The following is a 24,536-nucleotide window of genomic DNA, read 5'->3' as shown; positions in this document are numbered from 1 at the left end:
TGATCTTCAGAATGCCTTTGAGGAAATCCAACCGATGAAATCTTTTTATTTAGACCCTTTTACAGAGCCTGAACCTGAACCACAACTAGATGTAGTTGTCTTAAACAAGGGTATGTTCGATGTCTTCTTGGATTGTGTAGTTTCCTCTTCTTGTGGTTAGCACTTTTTTATCCAGATGACCCACAGTTATTCCGGCTACTGATTTATGATTCTATGAGGTGATTAATTTCTTCCGATGTCTGGCTGAAGAATTTAAACTTAGCACTTCTTGGGAGGTAACCCAATCTCATGCAACACGGTAATATCTTTCCTTAACTCTTTTACTTCGAGTGGTAACAGTTTCTCCTTGTTCATGCTTTTAATTTTATCTTTAGAACATTGAGGACAATGTTAGATTTAAGTTTGGGGGTATGGGAGAAACTTTTTAGTTGCAATAAATAAACTCCAAAGCCTAGAAATTTATGTTTATTAAGGTTGGCACTAACCAATCTAAGTGGATGGGAACATCTTGGTTATAGGAGTTAAGGAACCAATCTGATTAGATGGAAACATCTAAAGAGTCTATTCATAAAAGCACAAAGCTCAGGTGTTAGAATTAAAAAAAAAAAAACATGGTAGTTTTGCCATATCTCGTTGAATCCTAATCCTTCTGTTTTTATTTTTTAAGTGATTTGGTGGGGCACATGATTCAAGTTGTTACCATTGCTAGGGTGAAATAGAGTGATTGAGATACCACAAAAAAAATATTGAGACCACACCATCAGACCAACCGGAATAAATTCAATAAAGTCGACCACTGGTTCCCTTGTATATGCCAGTTGTGTTGACCTAGAATTAGGTTTATCGACCATTGGTTCCCTTGTATTTGCCAGTTGTGTTGATATTAGTCAGATCAGTATCTCAGTCCATTAGGATAGGTTCATCTTGGCAGAGGCCTTCAGACAGATATGGGAAAAACCGTTCACTTTAAACCATATATTTTTCTCTTTATCCGTCTTCTTAATCTTTCCATGTGATTGGTTGACTCCGGTTATGATGTCTAGAAACTATCTGAGTAGAGCTCTGTCACTTTTATATGAATTATAGTATGCTGAGTGCAAACTCGTGTACAACAATTGGAATTTCGCATCAGGGTACTTCCTCTTATAGTCAATGTTTGTATGCCAACCAAGGAGATTCTTTAGTGCCTTCCAAGGTTCTGCGTAGATAGCTAGGGTCTGGAGTAAAGGTTTTGTGGGTACAACTCTGGTAAACCCTCCGGAGACCCTAGCGGTTTAACGGCTTGCTGCACGTGCTAAGTTTAGTCATTTTATATTAGATTTGCTCGAGGACTAGCAAATAATAAGTTTGAGGGTATTTGATAGACACATTTTTGTGTCTGAATTGTCCTCAGTGTCTCTATTGCTAGTGCTTGATTTTGTACTTATTATGGTGTTTTTATGTTTGTGTAGGTGTTTTTGGAGAAACACACTTGTGTGGAAAAAGGTGCTCAAAAAGTGCTATTTGGACCCCCGGGAGAAAAATACTAAAGGCACCCTCATTTTGGATAAGGGGCACCCTCATGACACCCCTCAAGGAAGCTACTATTTGCACCCCTGCTCTAGATAGGGGGCAACCTTTCCTCTTCGTTTAAAAACTGAAATATGGCGGGAAATTGACTTGGCAGCTGCGGAAATTTCAGTGACAGAATTGAACGTAATATTTGCCGAGATTCTCTCGGATTTGAATTGGAATGATTCTGTTATGCGGAAACAGGAAAGGCTTGTGTCCTAGAATCGAAAAGTAAGAGAACATTATGTGCACACACGATAAAACAGGGAAGTATATATTCTCGGGTATCTTCTGGCTATATTTGTTAGGTGGCATGTGGTTAGAAAGAGTTTTACTTCATCAAGAACGTAAACTCAATGCTCTGGAAGTGTGTCAACATCAGCGAAACACGTGAAGAGACAACGGAAAGAAGATATTCCCGTAAATGGCAGGAAAATAACCTCGGATCAATGCAAAATATTTAAGGAGATATTACGCTTATGTTGGCTATATAAAAGGTTCTACGTAGTTCATAGTGGGGGATGGAGAGTTTGGGGAGATTACAGAGCATCACAGAGTCGAGAAAATCAAGTTGTAGAAATCACCATTTCTGCTGCTGTGAAGAACACGAAGAACTTTAGACGCACATAGACAGTCGTTTATCAACAGTGACAACGACAGAGGGGTGAGGGTCGTATGCTACAGCATCAGTGACAATTCACGTATATCGTTCTCTATAACAGCTGGTTTGTAACACTTATAATTGTTACAAACCCGGTTTTTAATTATTTTCTCCCATATTATCATCCTTGTAATCACCTTTTGAACAATGAATTATCTTTTTGAGTGTGTTTGCATCATGAGAAGCTAAACCCATCACTGGGACGATGGAGGAAGCTGTTTTTCACCCATCTGGTAATTAAATTAATTCTTTTATAACTATGTGCATAGAATTTAATTGTTTTATGATTTCAATTAATTATTTGTTATTTTGTCTGATGTCGCATGCTTAGTTTTGATTACTTTTGATGCGTCATGCTCACAACTTACAATTAATGTTTTATGAAATCTACTTTGGCAAAGAATAGAGTTAATATTTCTTTTATTTTGAGTTATAATTTCCTAGGATTAATTTATGAACCACTTGAATATGAAAAACAGTGAAATCCTGAGTCCCAGTAAATTCTTCATCATGTGACATTTTTTTGTATATATTTTCTTATTTTTAGTATTTGAGCCTAGAATCAATCTCAACAAAGTCCGAGTGAACGAAAACCTTATTTACCACTATTCAAAATTCGATCATATGGTGACTTCTGCCCTTGGCGACCAAATTTCGCTGGCATGAACTTCGAGTATTCTGTTGATGTTGCTAAGAAGAGGAGAGTTCCGATGCGGTTCTTTCTTCGAAGATTACTGCCACTGTCAAGGTATGATTCTATTACTTATAAAAGTATGTTGTTTTATGTATGTTTGCCCCTTGAATCAGAAGTTGATCAGTATGCGCTTTGTCACAGTCTTCGAAAAAGAAGAAGATTTGACCCGTTCAGTCTTCTACTGCTAGTGAAGAAGAGAAAGAGATCCCCAAAGTGAACATCCCGGTGGATGAAGGAGAGAACTTTGATGAAGAGAATACCGATGGTGAGGAGCGCACAGGCACTTCTCTTCCTGGTCACGGAAATGCTGAAGATGTTGGTGGTGGAACTGGTGGAGAGAAGATTATGCCCGATGCTCGGGTGAACGATCCTCTCATTGAGTCTATGCAAGTTCATGGGAACGAGGGCGATGATCATCAGTCAGCAAATCCTAACCAAGAATTTTCTTTTGGTAAAATTTATTCCGCTGGGGATCCGATCGATATTACTGTTGATATGGGGATAACTTCAGATTTTTCTCTGCTTTCACCAAACGATGAATGGGATGTTATTGCGGGTGGGGAGGGGGGTGATGAAAAAGTAGCTGAGGAAGATGATAGCTCTGACGGTGAGGACGCCGAAGTTCGTGCTACTAGGGAAGCTGAGGCCAAGAAGAACTCTGCTGGCCAAGGAATCACTGCTGGTGATGGGGCCCCTGCTGGTGCATCTTCTGATAGTTTTGAGAAAGTTGTGATGCATGATGGAGATGATGCGACCTTTAATTGGTTGATGAAGAAAAACTTGATGTGCGTGCCCAACCCTGCCCCTGTAGTGCCTGGTGAGAAAAATTCTGACGCCTTTACCCGCCAGAGAATGCAGATGGCGTCACCTAATGAGGTTGCTGAAGTCTGGGAGAAAGATTTGGGGGCTACCTCGTCTACTCTTCTGGTTGATCCTCCTTCTTCCATTGCTCATATGATGGCCATAGCTGATGGGTATCAGTATGGTTATCCCCAACATCGTTTTTTCGAGGCAGGTGATCTTAGATATTAAGCTGAAGGATCCGATGTCCTTTTATTAATGATTTTAAGGTGGTTGTTCCTTATGCAGCTGGTGAGGAGAGATCACTACAATCATAACTTGTACCAGTTCTTCAAGGCGAGGGCTCTCAAGCTGGAGGGAAAATTGCGCCACATGGAGGAGGAACTGAATTATGTTGAGGCACTCATCGCTGCAAATGATAAGGAGATATTGGGGTTGAAGAATCGGCTGAAGAGGAAAGAGCAGCTTGGCGCTTCCGAAGAGAAACTTCGTCTTGAACTCGCTCTTGTTCGTAGTGAGTTGGAGAAGGTTCGTAATGAAGCTTCGTCTTCTAAAGGTTCGTATTTTTTTCTAACACTCCTCTTTGTATCTCCCTTTCGTCTTCTTAGTGTGCTTTCTGAGTCTCCCGGCACTATCTTCAGTGGGTGATGCCAAAGAATTAGTATGGCTTCGACGTGAGAGGACTCGTCAAGATTCTCGGATCATTGAGTTGGTGGAGAAAATTAAGGATGAGGCTGATAAATGGAATGGGCGAGCCGATGAGCATAATGAACTGGCGGCACGGTACCGAGAAAGACGGGAGAAAATGGTTGATACGCAGAACAACATGAATGTCGATCGTCGCCAGATTAATGGTGCTTTGTTGTGGACTCGTGAGAATCTACGTGAGGCGCGTGAGGATATTTCTCGTATAGAAACCAAAGTAGCAAACTTGGAAGCAGAGCTTCGTCGGGCTCGTTCATCCCATGATTTTGAAATGAGGGATTACATGCAACGGCTCGTTCGAGAGAGGGACGATGCTAGGGTAGAGGCATGTGCCCTTAGTAATGCTTTAAGTCCTTCTAGGGCCGATGTTGCTCGTTTAGTGGAATCTGAGAAGGACCTAGAGGTTAATATGTACAGACTCACAAAGAGAATCGAAGGAATGACTAACGAAGTTAACCGCCTTCAACACTTAGATTCCATGAAGCATGTAGAGTTAGATGAGTGTCAATATGCTCTCGGGAATCTTCATCTTTATTATAAGAAACTTTATGGTGAATACGATTTTCTCGACGAAGCCCGGGATGCCGTAGTAAATGAATATGAAATATCTTCGGCTAATGTCGAAGGTATACATTTTTTTGGTCGTGGATGGCTTTATAATTCTAATTTTCTAACCCATTTGTGCCTTATTTTTCAGAGCTCGAAGGACAACTTAGACTTGCAAATGAAAAACTTGAGGAGGCTCAATCTTCCTTAGTGCACCAGCAGGGTCAAACTAAGTACTACGAAGGGTTGGCTGGATCTCGGGACGAAGCAGCGAAGGAGGCAGCCAAGGAAGTATCCCGATTGAAATCTTCATTGTCGCAGTCTGAACTCAAGGCAACCGTTATCGCACACAAGGCTCATTGCCAGATTTTCGAAGAGGTTAACAAGACCTTGAATAAGATCGATCAGGGCCTTCTGAAGGATTATGGCATTGTCAAGAAGTACCCTCGTCGTCCTATGCCTGATCCCCTATCCCACACCTCCGGTTCTTCTTCGGGAGGAAGTGTGCATTCGTCTCAGAAAAAGAACCCAGCTGATCATGTCGAGTCTTCCAAGGTGAAGTAGGTTTCTAGGTTTGCTATAGAAAGTTGATCTATGTTGATTACTTGGCTTCGGGCCATTTTTTGGGTATCTTCTGTATTTCTCGTTTAGTACCCCAAACTTATAATCAACTTTTATGGAATGGATCATCGTTTGTTTTGATATGCACATTTCTGATTTACCTGCATTGTCAGTTCATTTATTTTTTAGATAGTGAGCATATCTAAATGTTGAGAAATGATTAAGCGATGAAAAGTGTTTGAATGTAATAACGAAGGGTACCTTTGTCATTGACTTTGGACCTGTCACCCCGTCGGCTAACCTTGGGCCAGAGGATTACCGAACGGTGGGAGTTAATGCAGCGTTCCCAGTTATGTGATGCATTATTGAATTATTTACATGCATCCATTCTACCGAGCCGCTACCTTATTAATTGGTTGGGTATCTCTTTCTACTGGAATCTTTCCCCATGGTCCTACACTTATTGACGCTGATAGGGGAGTCCTGATAGATCGTATATAATTACTTTCCCCAATAGAGTTTTTACAAAAGGTTCGTTTGATTGATATGGCGAGGTCTACTACTCCTCGACCAGAGATAGAAACATGTCAAGCGGATGCGTCATCTTCTTCTTCTTCTGGTATTCTTCATGCAGGTGCAGAACTGCATTACTTCATGGATAGTATGGCTTGAGGTATTTTTCATTCCAGGGTTGCCTGAGAACCTCTCCTTTCAGGTTACGCAAATAGTAAGATCCGTTCCCTGCGATATCGTGTATTATAAATGGCCCTCCCCATGTTGGTGCTAATTTACCCCACTTTTTCTCTCATTCATATTGCGGTATAGTTCTTAGCACATACTTTCCTTCTACAAAATTTCTAAGTTTAACTTTCTTGTTGTATTTTCTTGCCAATCTTCGTTGGTAGTTCTCCATTCTTTGTAGCGTTGTCTCTCTTCGTTCTTCTAGGTCATCGAGCCTTTCCAACATCATGTATGTTGTTAGGTTCTTCTCCCAAGCTTCGGTCTTCATGGTTGGCATGATGATTTCCGTTGGAATGACAGCTTCGGCTCCATAAGTGAGGAGGAACGTAGATTCACCGGTGACGGACCTGCGCGTGGTTCGGTAAGCCCATAGAAAATTATGAAGCTGTTCACACCATCGACCCTTGTGTTCATCTAACGATTTCTTGAGGATAAGAGCCAGAGTCTTGTTCGTGGCTTCGTCCTGGCCGTTACTTTGGGGGTAGATGGGAGTTGATTTGTTTTTCCTGATCTTGAAGGTGTCAAAGAGCATGTCTATATTCTTTCCTTGCAGCTGCTTACCATTGTCGGACACAATTTCTGCGAGAATGCCAAATCTGCAAATGATGTTCTGAAATATGAATGTGAACACGTCTACGTCTCTGATTCTGGATAGAGCTTTGGCCTCTACCCATTTGCTAAAGTAATCAGTGGCTACGATCAAGAATCGTCTCTTCCCTGACCCTTCGATCAAGGGTCCGACGATATCCACCCCCCATTTTGAAAATGGCCAGGGGTTATCTACGTAATTTAGCTTTGTTGCCGGGGCATGGATTCTTTTAGAAAAACGCTGACATTCTTCGCATCTTATAGACATCCTGGCTGCGTCTCATATCACCTGTGGCCAGTAATACCCTTGCATCTTAGCTTTGTCGGTTAGTGATCTCATTCCACTGTGGTTGCATGCGTCCCCATAGTGGATGTCCTTCAGGATACGATGGCCTTCTTCCCTGGATAAATAGAGAAACAATGGACCGAGGAAAGACTTCTTATAAAGAATTTCGTCACGAAGATCGTATCTTTCTGCCTTTGATTGTATCTTTCGAGCTTGCTTCAGGTCTGCATGCAGCGTTCCTTCTTCAAGGAACAAGTGGATTTCGGTTCTCCAGTCCTCTTCGTTGCTGAAGTCTTCGTCTTCATTTGCTCTCGATAAGATATCGTATTCGACGAAATTATCGTGGATATCCTTCCTTACATCGTCATCGACGATATCCTCCCCTACATCGTCTTCACAATGGGTAGCGAAGGATTGTTGTGGAATGATCGAAGGCTCATATACTCTTGTTATCTTGATGGCCTCGACGCTTTCATCCCTTAGCATAGATGATATGTACGCTAAGACATCGGCATGCCCAAGGTCTCTTCTACATAGATAATGTTGGGTATCTGTGATGCTAGGGTTTGGACCAATGCCATGTATGCTGAGAGGGTCACATCATAAACATTGTATTCCAGCTCCACTTATCGAATGAATAGTTGATAATCACTTGTTAGGCGTACGTCCGCTATTCCCATTTATATTATCAACCGAAGGGAATGTACCACGGCTTCGTATTCTACGATGTTGTTGTTATGCCCCTTGAATTCCAATCTTAGCGCATGCACGATCCTATCTTCAGTTGGGGTGGTAATCACGATGCTTATGCCCGATCCTTCTCTGTTCCTTGATCCATCAATGAAGACCTCCCATCGTATTTGGCCTGATGGCTCGAGTACATCAACCGGATCTTTATCGTCCTCTGCTGCTTCTGGGATGTCCTTCACCTCTTCGTTATTGTCCATGTTTAAGTCTGCTAAAAAAATCTGCCAAGACTTGTGATTTTTGTGCAGTCTGGATCTCGTGGATGATATTGAATTGATCAAGGTGAGTATTCCATTTCGCTATTCTTCCCACTTTCCCAGCGTTTTTGAGAACAGCTTCCAGCGGTGCCTTGCAGGGGACACGAACATAATGGGTTAGGAAATAGGTTCTCAACTTCTGGGTTGCCCATAGTAATGTTAGTATGAGTTGCTCAATCTTCGTGTAGTTTCTTTCTGCCGGGTTGAGAGTCTTGCTGACGTAATATATTGGTTGTTCGACCTTTCTGTTGGTCTTGACCAGTACTGCACTAACTGCATCTTCGGTGGCAGCTATGTAAAGGGCCAGTACCTCATCGGGATCGAGATTCTGGAGGATCGGGATTGTGGCCAGGTATTCCTTAATCTTCTGGAAGGCTTCTTCACATTCAGCTGTCCATGCAAATTTATTTCCTTTTTTGAGGATGTTGAAGAAGTGCTTGCATTTGTCCGACGATCTGGCGATGAATCTCCCTAGTGCTGCCAGTGATCCGTTGAGCTTTTGGATTTCTTTCAAGTTCTTCGGGGATGGCATTTCCAAAATGGCCTGTATCATAGCAGGATCGACTTCGATGCCCCTTTTCGTCACTAGATATCCAAGGAACTTTCCCGACGTGACGCCGAACGTACATTTTTCTGGATTCACCTTCATGTTGTACTTCCTCATGGCATCGAAGATATATCTCAAATTTTTATGGTGGTCTTTGCGCAGCTTACGTTTGACGAGCATGTCATCAACATAAACTTCTAAAGTGTTCCCAATCCACGGCTTGAAGATAGCATCAACCATCTTCTGGTATGTTGCCCGTGCGTTCCTCAGCCCGAAGGGATTCATGCGTAACAATAGAGGTCGTGCGGGGTATAGAACGCCGTATGTTGTTGATCTTGTTTTGCCAGGGATACCTGATTGTAACCGGAATATCCATCCATAAATGATGGTTCTTCGTATCCTTCAACGGCTTCTACCAATTTTTCAATGCTCGGGAGTGGGTAACTGTCTTTTGGACATGCTTTATTGAGGTTGGTGAAGTTGATGCATATCATTACTCATCCATTCTTCTTCGGTACGATGACCATGTTCGAAATCTAAGTTGGGTACTTCACTTCCTTAATGAATACTGCCTCTAACAGCTTGCAGAGCTCTTTCTCGATCGCCTGATGGTACTCCGATGCGACCTTTCGTACCTTCTGTCTAAAAGGGATCGTGCCTGGATTTATGCGAAGATCGTGTTGTATTATCTTCGGATCGATACCTGGCATGTCTCCTAGTTTCCATGCAAATATGTCTGCATACTCCGTAAGTAGTTTGATTAGGGATGCTTCTCGTTCCTTGTCCATTAGAGTGCCTATCTTGATCATCTTCGGGTTTTCTTCAGTCCCTATATTGATCTCCTTCTTGGGTTATACAGTTGTGAATGTGGGCTCCGGTTCCCCTAGGAGAGGGACGTTCTTTAATTGCTATTTGGCAGGCTCTTCATCCCCCTTAGCCATAGAAGTAGAAGCTTTGGTAGTTAAGGCGACATTCTCCTTTGTCAAGCTCTTTCCCGAAATTTCTTCAAGATATAGGTCGATTGCCTTGTCCTTAACTGCTGCATTGTTTTTTCTCCTGCGAGACTTCCGCTGCTCATCTTGTTCATTGTTGAGTTGGTTTTGTAGAGCTTGGCATTCTCGGGCACCTGATCTCCCTTAATTTTCATTACCCCTTCGGGCGTTGGGAATCTAAGGTACTGGTGATATGTTGCTTCTACTCCTTTGAGTTTGTGTACCCATCTCCGTCCGATGATGGCGTTGTAGGGAGAAGGAGCATCGACCACACTGAACCGGGTTTCGATCTTCAATCGTCCTGCCCTTACTTCTAATACGATGTCTCCTAAGGGCTTCGTTGGGGCGCCGTTGAATCCAAAGATGGTATAATAAGAAGACATCAGTTGCTCATCATTCAGTTCCATTCGCTTAAACGTATCATAGAATAGAACGTTGACTGAACTCCCACCGTCAATCAAGATCTTCTTGACGTTACATCCTGCTACCGGTAAAGTGATAACTGGAGGATCGTTGTGGTCCTCCATGTATTCTTCGATATCTTCAGCGTCGAATATCATTGGTGCGTTCATCCATTCTTCGTGATCATCAACTTCGACCCCGTCGATCTTGTATAGCTCGCAGTAGTCCTCGAATTGTTTTCTCAATCTTTTTCTTATCGATGAAATGGTATTGAGCGTTCGGTTACTCTCAGGTAGTTAGACTTGCTTGCTTCTTTTTGCCCTATCATCGATTTCTGCCTTATGAACATACTGCTTGAGATCACCCGCGTCAATAAGCTTTTGGATCATTATTTTGAGGTTCTTGCACTTTTCGGTCTAATGCCCGTTGAAGCAGTGGTACTCACAGTAGTCTATAGATTTCTCGGACCGAGGTGACTGCTTTTCTTTGGACCAAGGCCACTCTAAGTTCTCTAGATCCTTAATCTCCCTTAGGATGCAAGCGTAGTTGGTGTTGAGCTTCGTATACATTTGATCCTCGAATTTCCGATCATCACGTCGATGATCATCCCTTCGTCCTCTCCTATCTTCGTTGGTGCGTTCAGCTGAGTTACCCCTCTTGGATCCGCTGGCTTGTTCCGCGGAATTAGTCCGATGTGCTTTTTGTGTTTGGGCCCTAGGATTCTCCCACTGGATTTCTTCCAATCTGGCGTGCTTTTCAATGATAAAACGAAGATATACTTCGGTCGTGGGTACACTTCCATGAATTTCGACGAAGAGCGGGCTCATCCTATCCAATCCCCATTTGTAGCAATTGATGGTGACCACCGGATCTACATTCCCTATTGCTTTACAGATTCCGTGCCACCTAACGGTATATTCTCTTATGGTTTCTTTGTATGCGACCGCTAGCGAGAAAAGCTTGTCCATCCCACTGTTGACAGCTTTGTTGTACATGGAGGTTCTCAATAACTTCTCCGTGAGCTGGACGTAGGAGTCGATAGAGTTGGATGGCAAGTTATCAAACAAGATAGGGCTGAGCCTTTCAAGCTTGAAGGAAAATATCTGCAGATGACCGCATCGTCCTGGTCCCATCGAGCCAAAATACGATTGTAATATCCAAGGTGGGACGCGGGGTCGCTGGATCCATCGTAGCATTCAAATGCTGGTATGACACACTTCTGGGGAATGAGAGCCTTCGCTAGGCATGGAGTCAACGGTGTGGTGTTGTCTTCCCTCATCACTTCTTCTAGTCTCCCCCTCCTTGCCTTGCTTCAGTTGCTTGATTTCAGCCATCATCTCAGCACGAATGTCCTCCATTGCCCGTTGGTGATCCTCTCTGGTTGAGGATCGTCCTGATCTTCGGTTCTCACTATCGAAATATTCCGAGTCTTCGAGAATGTAATATGGATCGGATGATCTATTTCCTCCGGCTGCTCTTCGCTTTAATGGCTCGGGATCGTTGGCATTTGTCACGACGATCCTTCGGTCACGATTCGGCTCTGGTGATTTTGAATTTGCTTCGTCATGTTGGCGTGCCACTCCTATGCTTTGGTCGATCCTATCTTTGAGCTCCTGATTTTCTCGAGCCAGCAATGCTACTGCATCTGCGTATACCCGCTGGTTCTTTTTTAATTCATTGAGCTCTGTCATCAGTTGAGGGGAATGGTTCGATCCTTGGTTTGGGGTCCCGGTTCGCACCTGCACTCCAATGGCCACAGTATGACCTTCGTCTACTGTATGGATTAAAAGAGGGGGCGGATCGGTAGCGACTACTGGCAGTTCCACGTGTGGGGGCGCTGGTTGGTTCATTGTTAACAAGGGTTGAGTAGCTGGCAGAGCTTGGTTCTGGTCATTCGTTGGTGGCATTCCGAAGACCGGTTGTTGCAACTTTGAGGGCTGGCAGAGCTTGTTGCAACTTTGAGTAGCTGGCAGACCTTGGTTCTGCTACAACTTTGAGGGTCACTGCCGCTACGGTATTGGCATCCAGTGGTTAGGTGATCTCTGCGGTACCTTGCTTCTGATTCGCTGCCTTCGACTTTTCAACCTTCTGTTTGTTGCGTGTTATAAATGGGGTTGTCCTCGGTGTTTCCTTTGACGACGCCTTGGTTTTTCCCATGTCCTTCGTTTTCTCCATCTTCGATTTTTCTGGAAAAACGAAACATTGTCGAAGAACAAGATCCACAGTGGCTTTGTTAGAAAAGTTAATCCGAAGAATAGGGGCAAATACCACAGCGTAAAACTAAAGATTTTTAAGGAAAACATCTCCGGAAACCCGACGAGGGATAACGTAGATCCAAACGATCGTAAACATAGATCTATTCATAAGTCTGAAAATACTTTTGCAAAAACAGGCAGGTCCAAAGGTTTTATGCCTGAGAATACAGGTTCGGTGTATGCTTGTTAAAAACAACACGACAAGAATATTCTCTAAGGACGATAACAACTTAAACGAAATGGTTTTGAGGATCTAAAAGTCTTGGATCCGGAAGATATTGCCTGCGAGGAAGAAAAACTCCGATCCAAAAGGTTTTGGCTAAAAAAAAAAGCAGGTCTAGGGGTGAATCTAGAAGGTTTTTGTTAAAGTAAACGCAGATCTAAGGGGAAATATAGATCTAGAAGGTTTTTGTTAAAGCAAACGCAGATCGGATATGAAATAATGATAGTTGCTCGAAGCACTATTATTTGGGGAATAGCGGGGGAGCAAAAAAAAGAGTAAAATCATAGGGGAAGATAAATCTTTTACCGGGACAACAGTCCCTGTTTCTAGCGCCAGATTGTGAACACAAAAATAACGATGGTATCATCGTGTTCACAACAAAGTTCTCAATCATATTATAACAGATGAAATGATAGTAACATAATCGAAATTGCATAAAACAATAATAAAAAGGGAGCTCTGAGCCTTGGGGCTCGTCCTTGCTTTTCGTCATAGGGATTCCTATGATGATTTGAAAGATGCATAATGTAAAGAATACGAAGATTATAATTGCAGAATGTAAACGAGACGCAGATTTACGTGGTTCGGCACTAAGGCCTACGTCCACGGGGGTTCGTATTTCACTATGTCTTTAAAGATTACAAAGATAGTCCGATGACTTTGAGTGGGGGATGAAGCTATGGAGGAAATAGAACTCATACTTACTCTTACAATTTCTCTCTCATAATCTTTGTTACTTAACTAGAAAATGGTCGACCCCCTTTTCTTAGCGTTCAAGGGGTATTTATAGGCATCTTTGGTGGGGCCCTCTTCTATAGACAGATGTGTCTTTATCGTCTTGATTTGTGTACCGAACCCGATGCTATCTTCGTTCTGATCCATCGTCTCTCAACGGCATTGTGTATAAACGAATATGGGCTTCCTTCTTCTCCATAGGATCTTCGACACTCGTCCTATGCCTAGGGTGTTTAATGCGGGTGGTTGGGGAAATTTGCACGCATCAGGCGGCTGTCTGATGCCCCTGTCACATCCCTGTTGGCGTGATTTATCCTCACCATAGATCTTGGATCTTTCTTGGGATGGAGTAAAGTTGATCTCTTGGTATACTATGCTACTTCGCGGTAGCTCGGTCCTTTGGTGCTTCTTGATCATCCATCGTTGGATTGGTATGATGATGTGAACATGTGGATGTCAGATTCCCCTTGAGTGTTGGGACGTGGCATCATATCTCGATGTTCAGGGGATGCATGTCTTCCACGTATGGCTCCTTCGACACGTGGCGGATGATGAATTATGTGTATACAATCAGAGTATGGCTCAAAGTCAAAATGAGTTCCCCTGCAAGTGGAAACAAAGGAACTATGGGAGGAAACAACAGGGGAGCCACGATTGTGAAGAAGATACAAAAGTATATGCTCGGATATAATGCAAACTCAACCTACGGATATAATGAAAGACCCTGTGACCAAAAACAAACAAGTCAAAGGAGGGTACATAAACCGATAAACCAAAGAAACCAAACTGGGGCAAACCGATTGCACCTAAACCGAACAGAATCATCCAGCGGTAGTCAATAGTTTTCGATTATTGATAACCGTCTTATCTCGGTTTGGTTTTTGCTTATTCCTAGAACCGAACTGAAGCCCTCGGTTTAAAACCGATTAATGTAGTACTCATAATATTAACTTTTAGCCGGTTGAAAACTAAATTACTTTCACCCAGAAACCTAAGAATCCAGTTCGAAAATTAAACCATATCCATCTTTTACCATTATATTTCTCATTTAAAACCCGAAATATATGCACATATAAAAGCGAAAAAATGCGGTATTTAAATTAATTATCCCCAACCAAAGATCAAGTTAAGATCATCAACAAAAGAAAAAAAAATATCATTTGTGGCATAACCAGCAACTTCAGCAATATGTGTCAAAAAAAGAAGAAAAAAAACTTCAGCAACAAATGAAAAAATCCCAACTTCGGAAATCTTCATGGATCATGGATGTCGTCTTCAAATCTCATGTTTGAAAAATGGATATGAAGAAGAATGCGAAGGGATTTATTAATATTGGCATAATTCAAAAGAGATGAGAAGAGATTATGGGTGCCTTCAGAGGGTAAGCTGATATCGTCGAATAAAATCGATTACTTTTTTCTGCTAGGAATAAGAAAAATCAATGTTATTGAAGTTAAGACACTTTTCACTTATTTTTATGAATAATGATTGATTAATGATGAAATAAGGATTCTTTTTTAAGAACAAAAATAAGGGAGAAAATATTAGGATTCTCAATTGTGTTATTGAATATTCCAAAACATGAAGCTTTAAATTTTTTAAGGTTTTCCGAAATTGGATTCTTATTTGGTAATTTAGTTTGAAAGTCGGAGATTCTAATTCACAGGGCATACAGTGTATAATAGAGTTTGAAGATGTAATATCGTCAATTTACCATAAATTGGCTAATAGTAATATCGGTTTTGAAATCATGAAAATTGAGTTTATCGGTTTTGAATTTGGTTAAGCCAAAAAACGAGTCGCAACACTAGGAGTGTAAATGTCTAGTAGGATGGGGGTTGTATCTTTCAGACTACATCTTCTATGTGTTTGTTGTGATCTTTATTTCTTCCAACTATGGTTATTGTTGCTCGTGGTACTTACGCTTGTAAGTTTACTATAATCATTCTAATATTGATGGTGGCCTTTGCTTGGTTGTTGTTTTATAATATCTAGTTCTACATAATAATCAATATTCTCGCTTTTACTTTAGTTTCAAGAAGTTGAGAACCGCATTACTGATGGTATTGCCTCGGTTGAGTCTCTTCAGAATTGGTCTTTCAGAAGTTGATGAGCCTCAAGATCCTAATGGTTTTTCTTTTTATAATATATTGGGTTCATAGGTTCGGTACTTTTTCATGTCGTTTTTTTGTATCTTTACTCACGTCTACTACTGGAAGGTTCTTTTTGTTGTCTCTTTATATGCCTTGTTTGATATTGACTGTCGCTGGAGAAGTTATTCTAAGTTAATACGGAGTTCGAAGCTCTGAATATGGCGTTCAAGATTGTATTTTTCCGTCAAGATGTTGTTCATGACCGTGCAGGTGAGGGTGCACTAGTGAAAAATATAGTAATGAATGACTAGATAGTTAATTGACAACAAATTCTCAATAATTTACAAGTCGTGGTTCATACTTACCAGTCAGGAGAGTTAATGAAGTTAACGAAGCCGCTGAACCTCGTCAAAATATAAGTCACATGGCAGCTATGATTCGATAAATTGCAGCCATGGGTGGTCAGACCATCTACCCAAGCTTATGAAAATTTGGAGCAAGCCAATGCTATTTACCCAAATCAGAAAATGCAGATGTATGACCCCTTTTCTAACACGTATGATGCAGGGTGGAGAGATCATCCTAATTCCAACTACGCAAAAAAAAATGCTGCAACTGAATGACCGGTTTTCAATCATCCAAGTGAGTTCCCACAACGAGTACAACGCCCACAACAAACTTAAAACACAAAATCATTAGAGATGCTTGACATGATAAATAATATGACGTTGTTAATGCAGAAAGATCAGCAAATAACTGATAGTGCAATTAAAGAGTTTCTAACGTAAATAATTTTTATGACAAGTGAGATTAATCATTTGAAGGCACATAACAGTGGGAAACTCCCTTCTCAACCTATCAATTAACCCGATAGAAACTGTTAAAGTTGTAACATTTAAAAACGGTGCTCTAACTATGCACCATGTTGATACATGAAAAATAACTACCCTTTAATAAAAAATAACTACCCTTTATAAGACAAGGTAATTCCTAAGGAGAGTCCAAGTCCAAGGGATGAAATGGGGACTAAAGCCCAAATCCCCATAGATATGTCCATAAATATAAAAGATAAAGAAGAATTAAAAGGAAGTTGGAGGCTATATTAGAGAGGATGACAAGAAGAGTAAATAACAGGATTCTAAGGACATGTGGCATGATGTCATAGAAAGGGAAACTTAGGAAATCCTATAAAAGGAGGAAGGTAGTACAAGGAAAGGATCCTCTCTCCCTTACTATTCTATAAAAAAGTGTAGTCAATCTTGTGACTTTGACGTGTAGGCCTAGTATCAAATTATCTCTTCAACACACCTAGAAGATGGTGAGAGAAAAAAACCCTAAAGGGACGGTTTTGAAGTCAGAGATTATCGCTTCTTCCCGAATCGATTAGGTACCTAAAACAAACTCTAAACCTCTTGTTTTTACTTATGTTCCTCCTTTGCCTTTCCCACACAGGTTCATTAATGCTAAAAAGGTGGAATAAGAGAATGAGATTTTAGATGCCTTTAAAAAGGTTCATGTGAATATCCCTCTGATAGATGCAATTTGGAAGCTTCAACGCAAATGTTTTGAAGAACTTATGCACCAACAAGCGATGATCAACCAATGGTTAGTATGGGAAAAAAATTTCGGTTATCCTCCAAAAGAAACTCCCACCCAAGTGTAAAGATCCTAGTAGTTTCGATATGGTTGTTGTGATTGGTAATAAAAGGTTTAGAAAAGCTATGTTTGATTTAGGAGCATTAGTTAATGTCATGCATGCATATATTTATGAAGCTTTAAAATATGGGTCCTTTGAAAGAAACACATATGGTTCTTGAACTAGTTGATCATATTAATGTTTATCTTAGGAGTACCATTGAAGATTTCCTTGTGCAGGTGAATCAGCTAGTATTGCCAGTAAATTTCTACGTACTGGGGATGAATAGCGGGTCAGACTCATCTATACTGTTTCTACTTGGGAGATGAATAACGGGTCATACGCATCTATATTGTTGCTACTTGGGAGGCATTTCATGAAAGAGGCTAAAATTGTGATTGATGTTGACAAAGAAAAACACTTACGATGGAGTTTGATAATGAAAAGATTTACTTTAATATTTTTGAACCGATGAAGTATCCTAGCGATGTCCATTCAGGTTTACATGCTAACATGTTGGACGCAGGCTAAGGAGGAAAGAGAGTGTCTAAAGTCGGGCTGAAGGCATTAAACTAAACATTGAATGAAAGGCAACCCGTTAGTTTGGTATTTCTTATATTATCTTTTCTTTGTTTGTTTATTTTTTCTTAGTTTATACCGTTTTTGGAATTTCCCACCTTGAATTTAAGTTTAGGTTTACACTGGGGATAATATAAAGTTCAAGCATGGTGGAGTATTTACATATTTTGCATAAAGATTTTGGTTTTTGGTTAAATTTCAATTCGGCAGGTAAATTTTTAGAATTTAAAACATATATTTGCATAACCTCTAAATTTTAGAAATTTTAGAGTCACGTAGATAGTATATTTTTTTCTAAATTTACATATGGAGTTATTACCAAATAATTGAACTTAATTAACCTTACTGGTGGCAAAATAGGTGCAGATTAAATGTAGTGTTAGAGAGATAATCAATATCATTAGTAGAAATAACCCTTTAAAAAAATGGAGTGAGAACCCAAACCTTTACCATTGTCCCTTTAGAGTGTTTCATGCGTGCTAAATCTAGGTAGAATCATGAGCTAATCAACTTCGCTCCCTTTCAGCACTTTATGATCTCTTGAGTGCTAATATATCAATCATGAGGGTGACATCAAAATTGCGAATAAAAACCTCATCTTGTAGTCTGAATTACAGGATGCACCACTCTCTCGAAATAAAAATGGATACACATCATCATCAAATAACGAAGCAACATCAAATTTATAGAATGGTATATAATTTGAGTAAATGGGATAGTTAGTCATCACTTACCTTTGTTGATGAAGTTTCCATAGACGTCTTCGTTGTTCTTCAACCTTTAAGGTCGATTGGTGAATTCTGATAATCAACTACCACGCTTTATTCCAAGTACGAGAAAGACCTTAGTAGACTATAAATCAAGATGTAGTTTTGATGAACTAAATTTGACAACAAGCTTGTGATAGGTGTCTAAAACATCTTAATATTTATCTATTGTTTATGCTTTCTTTGCTAAGTTTTCTTGTAAAATATGTATCTTATGTTTGCTTTTGAGTGTTTAGGTACTTTGGAGTCATTTGGAACAAAAGAAGAAGAAACAGGGCAAAAATGTCATTTCAAGTGCAACTGATGTTGGAGGCGTTTTATTTCTCAGTATTTGCTTTTATTTCTTTATCTCTGTCTGAAAAGCATGTCGGCTTTAGTGATGCAAATTTTTTGTCTGAAAAGTACGACAGCTTTAGTGATGAAGAGAAATTGAAGAGAAAAACTAGATTTGAGAAGTAAGAGACGAGCTGTTTTTGGTGGAAGAATTCGAGGAAGAAGAATGTGTTCATTTGGAGTGAAAAGAGCAAAAATATCAAGCCACCGACGAAAAATGAGCTGTCAGTTCCCCGCATCTGACAGTTGAACAAGAAAGCGAATAAGCTGTCAGTTTTTTGAAACTGTCAAGCCATATATTTTCAGGTGACCCTTATCGTAATACTGGGTGTCAATAACAACCCCACCTCCCTACTTAGGTCGAAATGAAGAAATTTGGGTTCATTTCTTTCTTTTTTTTTTGTTATTCACTACCGCACCAAGACCACTGCCCTAGCTAAACCACGTCGGTGCCATGGGTTCTGGTGGGTCTTCACCGATCTTCAGGATATGAACTGTGTGCACATATTTCATCATCAAACACGTGTATATAGGAACATACGTGGAGAGCATGCGGACAAAGTCATCAAAGCATGATGACATGTGCCCACAACCAAGATGCCCATCCCGCCGACGTTGGATCGTTTCCCGGACAAATCTAAGGGCAGAAGTTAAAGGATGTTCCGGTAACACGCTGTACTGCGGAGCACCAAATAACTCCCAAAGAGTTACTTTATCTCATCCCCAAAAGAAGCCGATATCAACAATGGAGAGAAGATGTACTGACATGGACGCGACATAGGCAGAGAACACTTGCCTGACACGAGCAGGCGCCTCAACTACCCGCATTAAACACTCTGAGCAGCATACGTGTCGATCAACCTGTGGAACGAACGAGGATGACTCTGCGTGATGAAGTTACGAACGAAAACCCCTGCGTGATGGACACAAAACACAAGAAGATAAGGTTCCAACGGCCTTCAGATATGGGTCCCACACTCTAACCCTATAAATACCCCCTCTCCACCAAGAGTAAAGGGATCAAAAAAACTGGGGAAGGAGAGAGAGAAAAGATTGTAAGTGTAAGTTAGTCCTTTACAATAGATAGACCAATGTAAACTACAAAGTCACTCGACTATCTTTGTAACCATCAAGTACATAGTGAAACAACAACCCCGTGGATGTAGGCCTTAGTGCTGAACCACGTAAATCCCGGTCTCATTTACACTTCAGCACTTTATTTTTGTCTAACGCTTCATGAGTTTTACTTTTATGCTTCGTTTTCTTTATCTCCCCTTGCGTAAACGCCACTCGCAGTATTCTTAGATGAGGCTATGATAAACCCGAAGGTTTTGAGCCAAGGAATCAATGCCATTGTATTATCAGCACGAGTTGGTACCTAGAGTTTGAATATTGTTTGTGAACATATAGATGCCTACGTGATTTACGTGTTCACAATTTGGCGCTAGAAACAGGGACTTCGTCCCGGTAAAAGATTTATCTTATCCTGTGATTTCATAATTAAATTAGCGTAAGATTGCTCTGCTTCATTATCTTTAACAGTATTTATCTTTTATTAACTTTGCCATGTTCAAAAACGCACCCGTTGTCTTCGGTACTACCGACAGTATCGTCGTTTACTGGTTAAAAGATTTATTACTTAGATCCACGGATCTACATTTTTCTAGATCTCGTACGGACCTATCTTTCCGTTGGGTTTTCGTAAGTTTTCAAAGGATTTACGTGCAGTTTTAAAAGGGGTTTTCTCGCGTTTCCTCATACTTTCAATGAATCCGCACTTTTAATAAGAATTTAATCCATATACTTTAACTCATGTTTGAATCAAATGGGCTCCCTAAGAGTTCTCTGTGGCCCTCGGGCAGTTTCTCCCTGTCGTGGAATTAGGAATTTTCGCAAACTAACCCGATCCGCACGGACATTTCTGTTTCCGCTGTTTGAAATTCCCTTGTGCAGAAAGATGCAAGAAGTAGGAAAATCCAGAGCCACGTCGAAGGAAGCACCGAGGACAACCCCGGTCATCACCCGGAGCAAGCAGAAAGGAGACAAAGCCAAAATGACCAGTCAGAGACAGGACACTGCGGAAATCACTTCGCCTATGAATGCTAATTCCGTTGCAGCCGCGGCCCTCAGAGCAGCGGCAACAAAATATAATACGACAGCGGCAGTCCCGAAGACTACGGAAGCCGTGAAAACTCTTGCTACGAATCAATTTCACCAACCAAAAGAAAGGGTGGATGAATCCAGAACGTACCAACCCGCGCACCGCCAACCTTCGGAATGCCATCAACCAATGAGCTGAATCAAACTGTGCAGGTGGCTCTAACACCGCAGATGGGCACTCCGCCCGATCTGGGAATGCCAACAATCGAAGCTGAACCTCCCCCGCCTTTAGTACAAACCATAGAAGAAGGCGGCACGGTGGCCGTAATAGCACGAGCTGGGACTCCCAATCAAGGGTCGAACCAATCAGACCGATTGATGGCCGAACTTGAAGAATTGAAGAAAAGCCAAAAGGTTTACGCGGATGCTGTGGCTTTGTTGGCCAGAGAAAACCAGGATTTAAAAGACCGGATTGCCTTAAGCACAAAGACGAGCCAACAACTCGATGAAGCAAATTCAAAGGCACCCGAACCAAACCGAGACCGAAGAGTCATCGTAGCGGCCAATGGAAACGCGGCCAGAGGAAGTAGCGCATCCGACCCAGATTATAACGATGGAGAGTCAAGCTATCACGAGCAGAGGAATGTAGGGCACCACCGCGCGATGGAAGAGCTGCGTGATGAAATGATGGCAGAGATCAGGCAATTAAAAAGTAGACAAGGCGGAGGAAGGTTGGAAGAAGTCATGAGAGAGGCTAACTCCACACCCTTAACTCATCGCCTGGCCAACCCCTATTCCACTCAAATGCCCTGTCCCGACATTCGAATGCTATGACGGATCCAGCGATCCCGCTGCACACATTCGGTATTATAACCGTGTACTGGCTAGATGGAGCCAGAACGACGCAGTACTCTGTAGATACTTCCCATCGAGTCTGAAGGGATCGGCATTGTCTTGGTTTGATAATCTGCCGCCAAACTCCATCCACTCCTACGACCAACTCGCAGAAAAGTTCTTAAGAACTTACATGTACAACAAGGCTGTTAATACTGGAATGGATAAGCTTTTTCACTGGCAATCGGATATAAGGAAACCACGAGGGAATACACCAACAGATGGCACAAGGTCTGCCAAGCCATAGGAAGTGTGGACCCGGTGGTAAGTATCAACTGCTACAAGTGGGGATTAGACCGAATGAGTCCACTCTTTGTTGAGATTCATGGAAGCGTGCCAAGACAGAGGGGGATCTTCGAATAATTATTGAAAAACACGCTCGTCTTGAAGAAATCCAGCGTGAAAACCCGAGGGCGTACCCACAGAGAACTCACCGTACAAATTCCGCAGAACAAACCACTGGAACCAAAAGGAATTGCTCGGTGGAACGACCCACGAAGATAGGAAAGAACGAAGGGACGAAAGGCGAAAAGACGATCGGAAGTTCGAAGATCAAGTTTACACAAAGCTCAATGCTAGCTATGCTCGGATCCTGCGAGAGGTCAAAGGAAGGGAAAATCTGGAATGGCCATGGTCTAAGGGAAAACAACCCCCAAGAACCGAGAAATCCAAAGATTACTGTGAATACCACTGTTTCAACGGGCACCAGACCGAAAATGTAAAAACCTCAAAATAATGATCCAGAAATTGATTGATGCGGGCGAGCTCAAACATTACATACGAAAGGATGTCGCAGAGGATAGATCTAAACGAACCAAGCCAGTCCAACTTCCAGAAGGGAACCGCACAATCAACACCATCTCATGTTCTGAAACCGCAGGGCCCTCACTTACAGCACAGATAGGAAAGAGGTTACGGAAGCAGTTCGAGGACCGATGCGAATTGTATAAGATCGATGGGATAGAGGTGGACGAACATGAAGAGTGGATGGACTCACCTATTATCTTCGATGCTGAAGATATCGACGAAGATATGGAAGACCATAACGACCCCTTGGTCCTCACACTACCCGTGGCTGGATGTAACCTTAAAAAGATCCTCATAGACGGGGGGAGCTCAGTGAACGTTCTATTCTACGATGCATTCAAACGAATGAAGCTCCATGAAGAACAGCTAATGACCTCTTATTACACCATCTACGGATTTAATGGAGCACCCACGAAGCCCTTGGGAGACATCGTGTTGCAGGTTGACGCGGACCCATGAAAGTAGAAACACGGTTCAGCGTAGTGGACGCCCCGTCCCCCTACAATGCCATCATTGGACGAAAATGGTTACATAAACTCAAGGGGTGGCGGCAACGTACTACCAATATCTCAGATTCCCTACACCTGAGGGAGTAATGGAAATCAAGGGAGATCGGGTCTCTGCAAGAGAGTGCCAAGCCACTCAGGATCGCATCAACAACGAACAAGAAAAGCAACACAAAACCCGAAGACTTAAAAATAAAGAAGCTGCGAAAGAGAAGGCCATAGACCAGTTCCTCAAGGAAACTACAGGAAGGGATTTGACCAAAGATGATAATGTCCGGAACACAGAGACAAGTACTTCAGCAGCCAACGCTGGACAGAAACATACCAAGTAGCAATTAAAGAACGCCCCAGTCCTCGGGGATCCGAAGCCGGTTTTCACGCCAGTAGAGCCCGTAAAAGAAATCAACATAGGAACGGAGGAAAACCCGAAGATGATCAAAGTAGGGACCATAATGGACGAAAAGAGAGAAGATTCCCTGACCAAGTTACTTAAAGAATACGCAGATGTATTCGCCTGGAAATTAGGAGATATGCCTGGGATTGACCCAAAAATAATCCAACATGAGCTGCGCATCAAACCAGGCACGCCACCTTTCAGACAGAAAATAAGAAAAGTCGCGCCGGAATATCATAAGGCAGTGGAAAAAGAACTTCGAAAACTACTAGACGCAGGTTTCATCAAGGAGGTCAAGTACCCTACGTGGATCTCCAATATGGTCGTCGTTCCTAAGAAAAATGGGGGGGGTTAGGATATGCATCGATTTCACTAACCTCAACAAAGCATGTCCAAAGGATAGCTATCCATTGCCAAGCATAGACCAGCTGGTAGAAGCAGTAGAAGGATATGAAGAACTGTCATTCATGGATGGACATTCTGGCTACAACCAAGTGGCCCTGGCAGAAGAGGATCAGCCACACACAGCGTTCTACACACCACATGGTCTTTATTGCTACACTAGAATGCCTTTCGGACTTCGAAACGCAGGGGCAACATACCAAAGAATGGTCGATGCTATTTTCAGGCCATGGATTGGAAGCACCTTAGAAGTCTACGTTGACGATATGCTCGTCAAAAGCAAGCTGCGCAAAGATCACCACAAGGATCTGAGAGACATCTTCGAAGCAATGAGGAAACACCGCATGAAAGTAAATCCAGAGAAATGTACTTTCGGTGTCACCTCAGGGAAATTCCTCGGGTATTTGGTAACAAAAAGGGGCATCGAGGTAGACCCAGTGAAGATTCAGGCCATAGTAGAAATGCCATCCCCAAAGAATTTAAAAGAAGTTCAGAAGCTCAATGGGTCCATAGCAGCCTTGGGCAGATTTATTGCCCGATCTTCGGACAAATGCAGACATTTCTTCAATATTCTCAAAAAAGGGAGCAAGTTTGAATGGACCGCAGAATGCGAAGAAGCCTTCCAAAAAATCAAAGAACACCTAGCTTCGATTCCGATCCTGCAGAAGCCGGATCCTGATGAGGTTTTGGCATTATACATAGCAGCAACCGAAGACGCAGTCAGCGCAGTGTT

At 41.9% G+C, this 24,536-nt stretch overlaps 2 protein-coding genes across 2 annotated transcripts; both read right to left on the bottom strand.

Annotated features, from left to right (window-relative positions):
• Positions 1 to 7,128: 7,128 nt before the first annotated feature.
• LOC113291528 lies at positions 7,129 to 7,620 on the bottom strand. Its single transcript, XM_026541053.1, has one exon. It carries the CDS (start codon positions 7,618 to 7,620, stop codon positions 7,129 to 7,131), a length of 492 nt encoding a protein of 163 aa, XP_026396838.1.
• A 2,047-nt stretch (positions 7,621 to 9,667) lies between these two features.
• Positions 9,668 to 10,237, bottom strand: LOC113291527. Its single transcript, XM_026541052.1, has one exon. The coding sequence runs from the start codon at positions 10,235 to 10,237 to the stop codon at positions 9,668 to 9,670; it is 570 nt and encodes a 189-aa protein (XP_026396837.1).
• Between the last annotated feature and the right edge of the window lie 14,299 nt (positions 10,238 to 24,536).

The sequence above is a fragment of the Papaver somniferum genome, chromosome 6 (assembly GCF_003573695.1).
Source record: "Papaver somniferum cultivar HN1 chromosome 6, ASM357369v1, whole genome shotgun sequence".
Lineage (NCBI taxonomy): Eukaryota > Viridiplantae > Streptophyta > Magnoliopsida > Ranunculales > Papaveraceae > Papaver > Papaver somniferum.
This window is presented reverse-complemented; position numbering and strand designations above follow the sequence as displayed.

Coding starts and splice junctions, on each gene's coding strand:
- LOC113291527 (XM_026541052.1), bottom strand. CDS start 10,237: ATGATATTCGACGCTGAAGATATCGAAGAATACATGGAGGACCACAAC.
- LOC113291528 (XM_026541053.1), bottom strand. CDS start 7,620: ATGCTAAGGGATGAAAGCGTCGAGGCCATCAAGATAACAAGAGTATAT.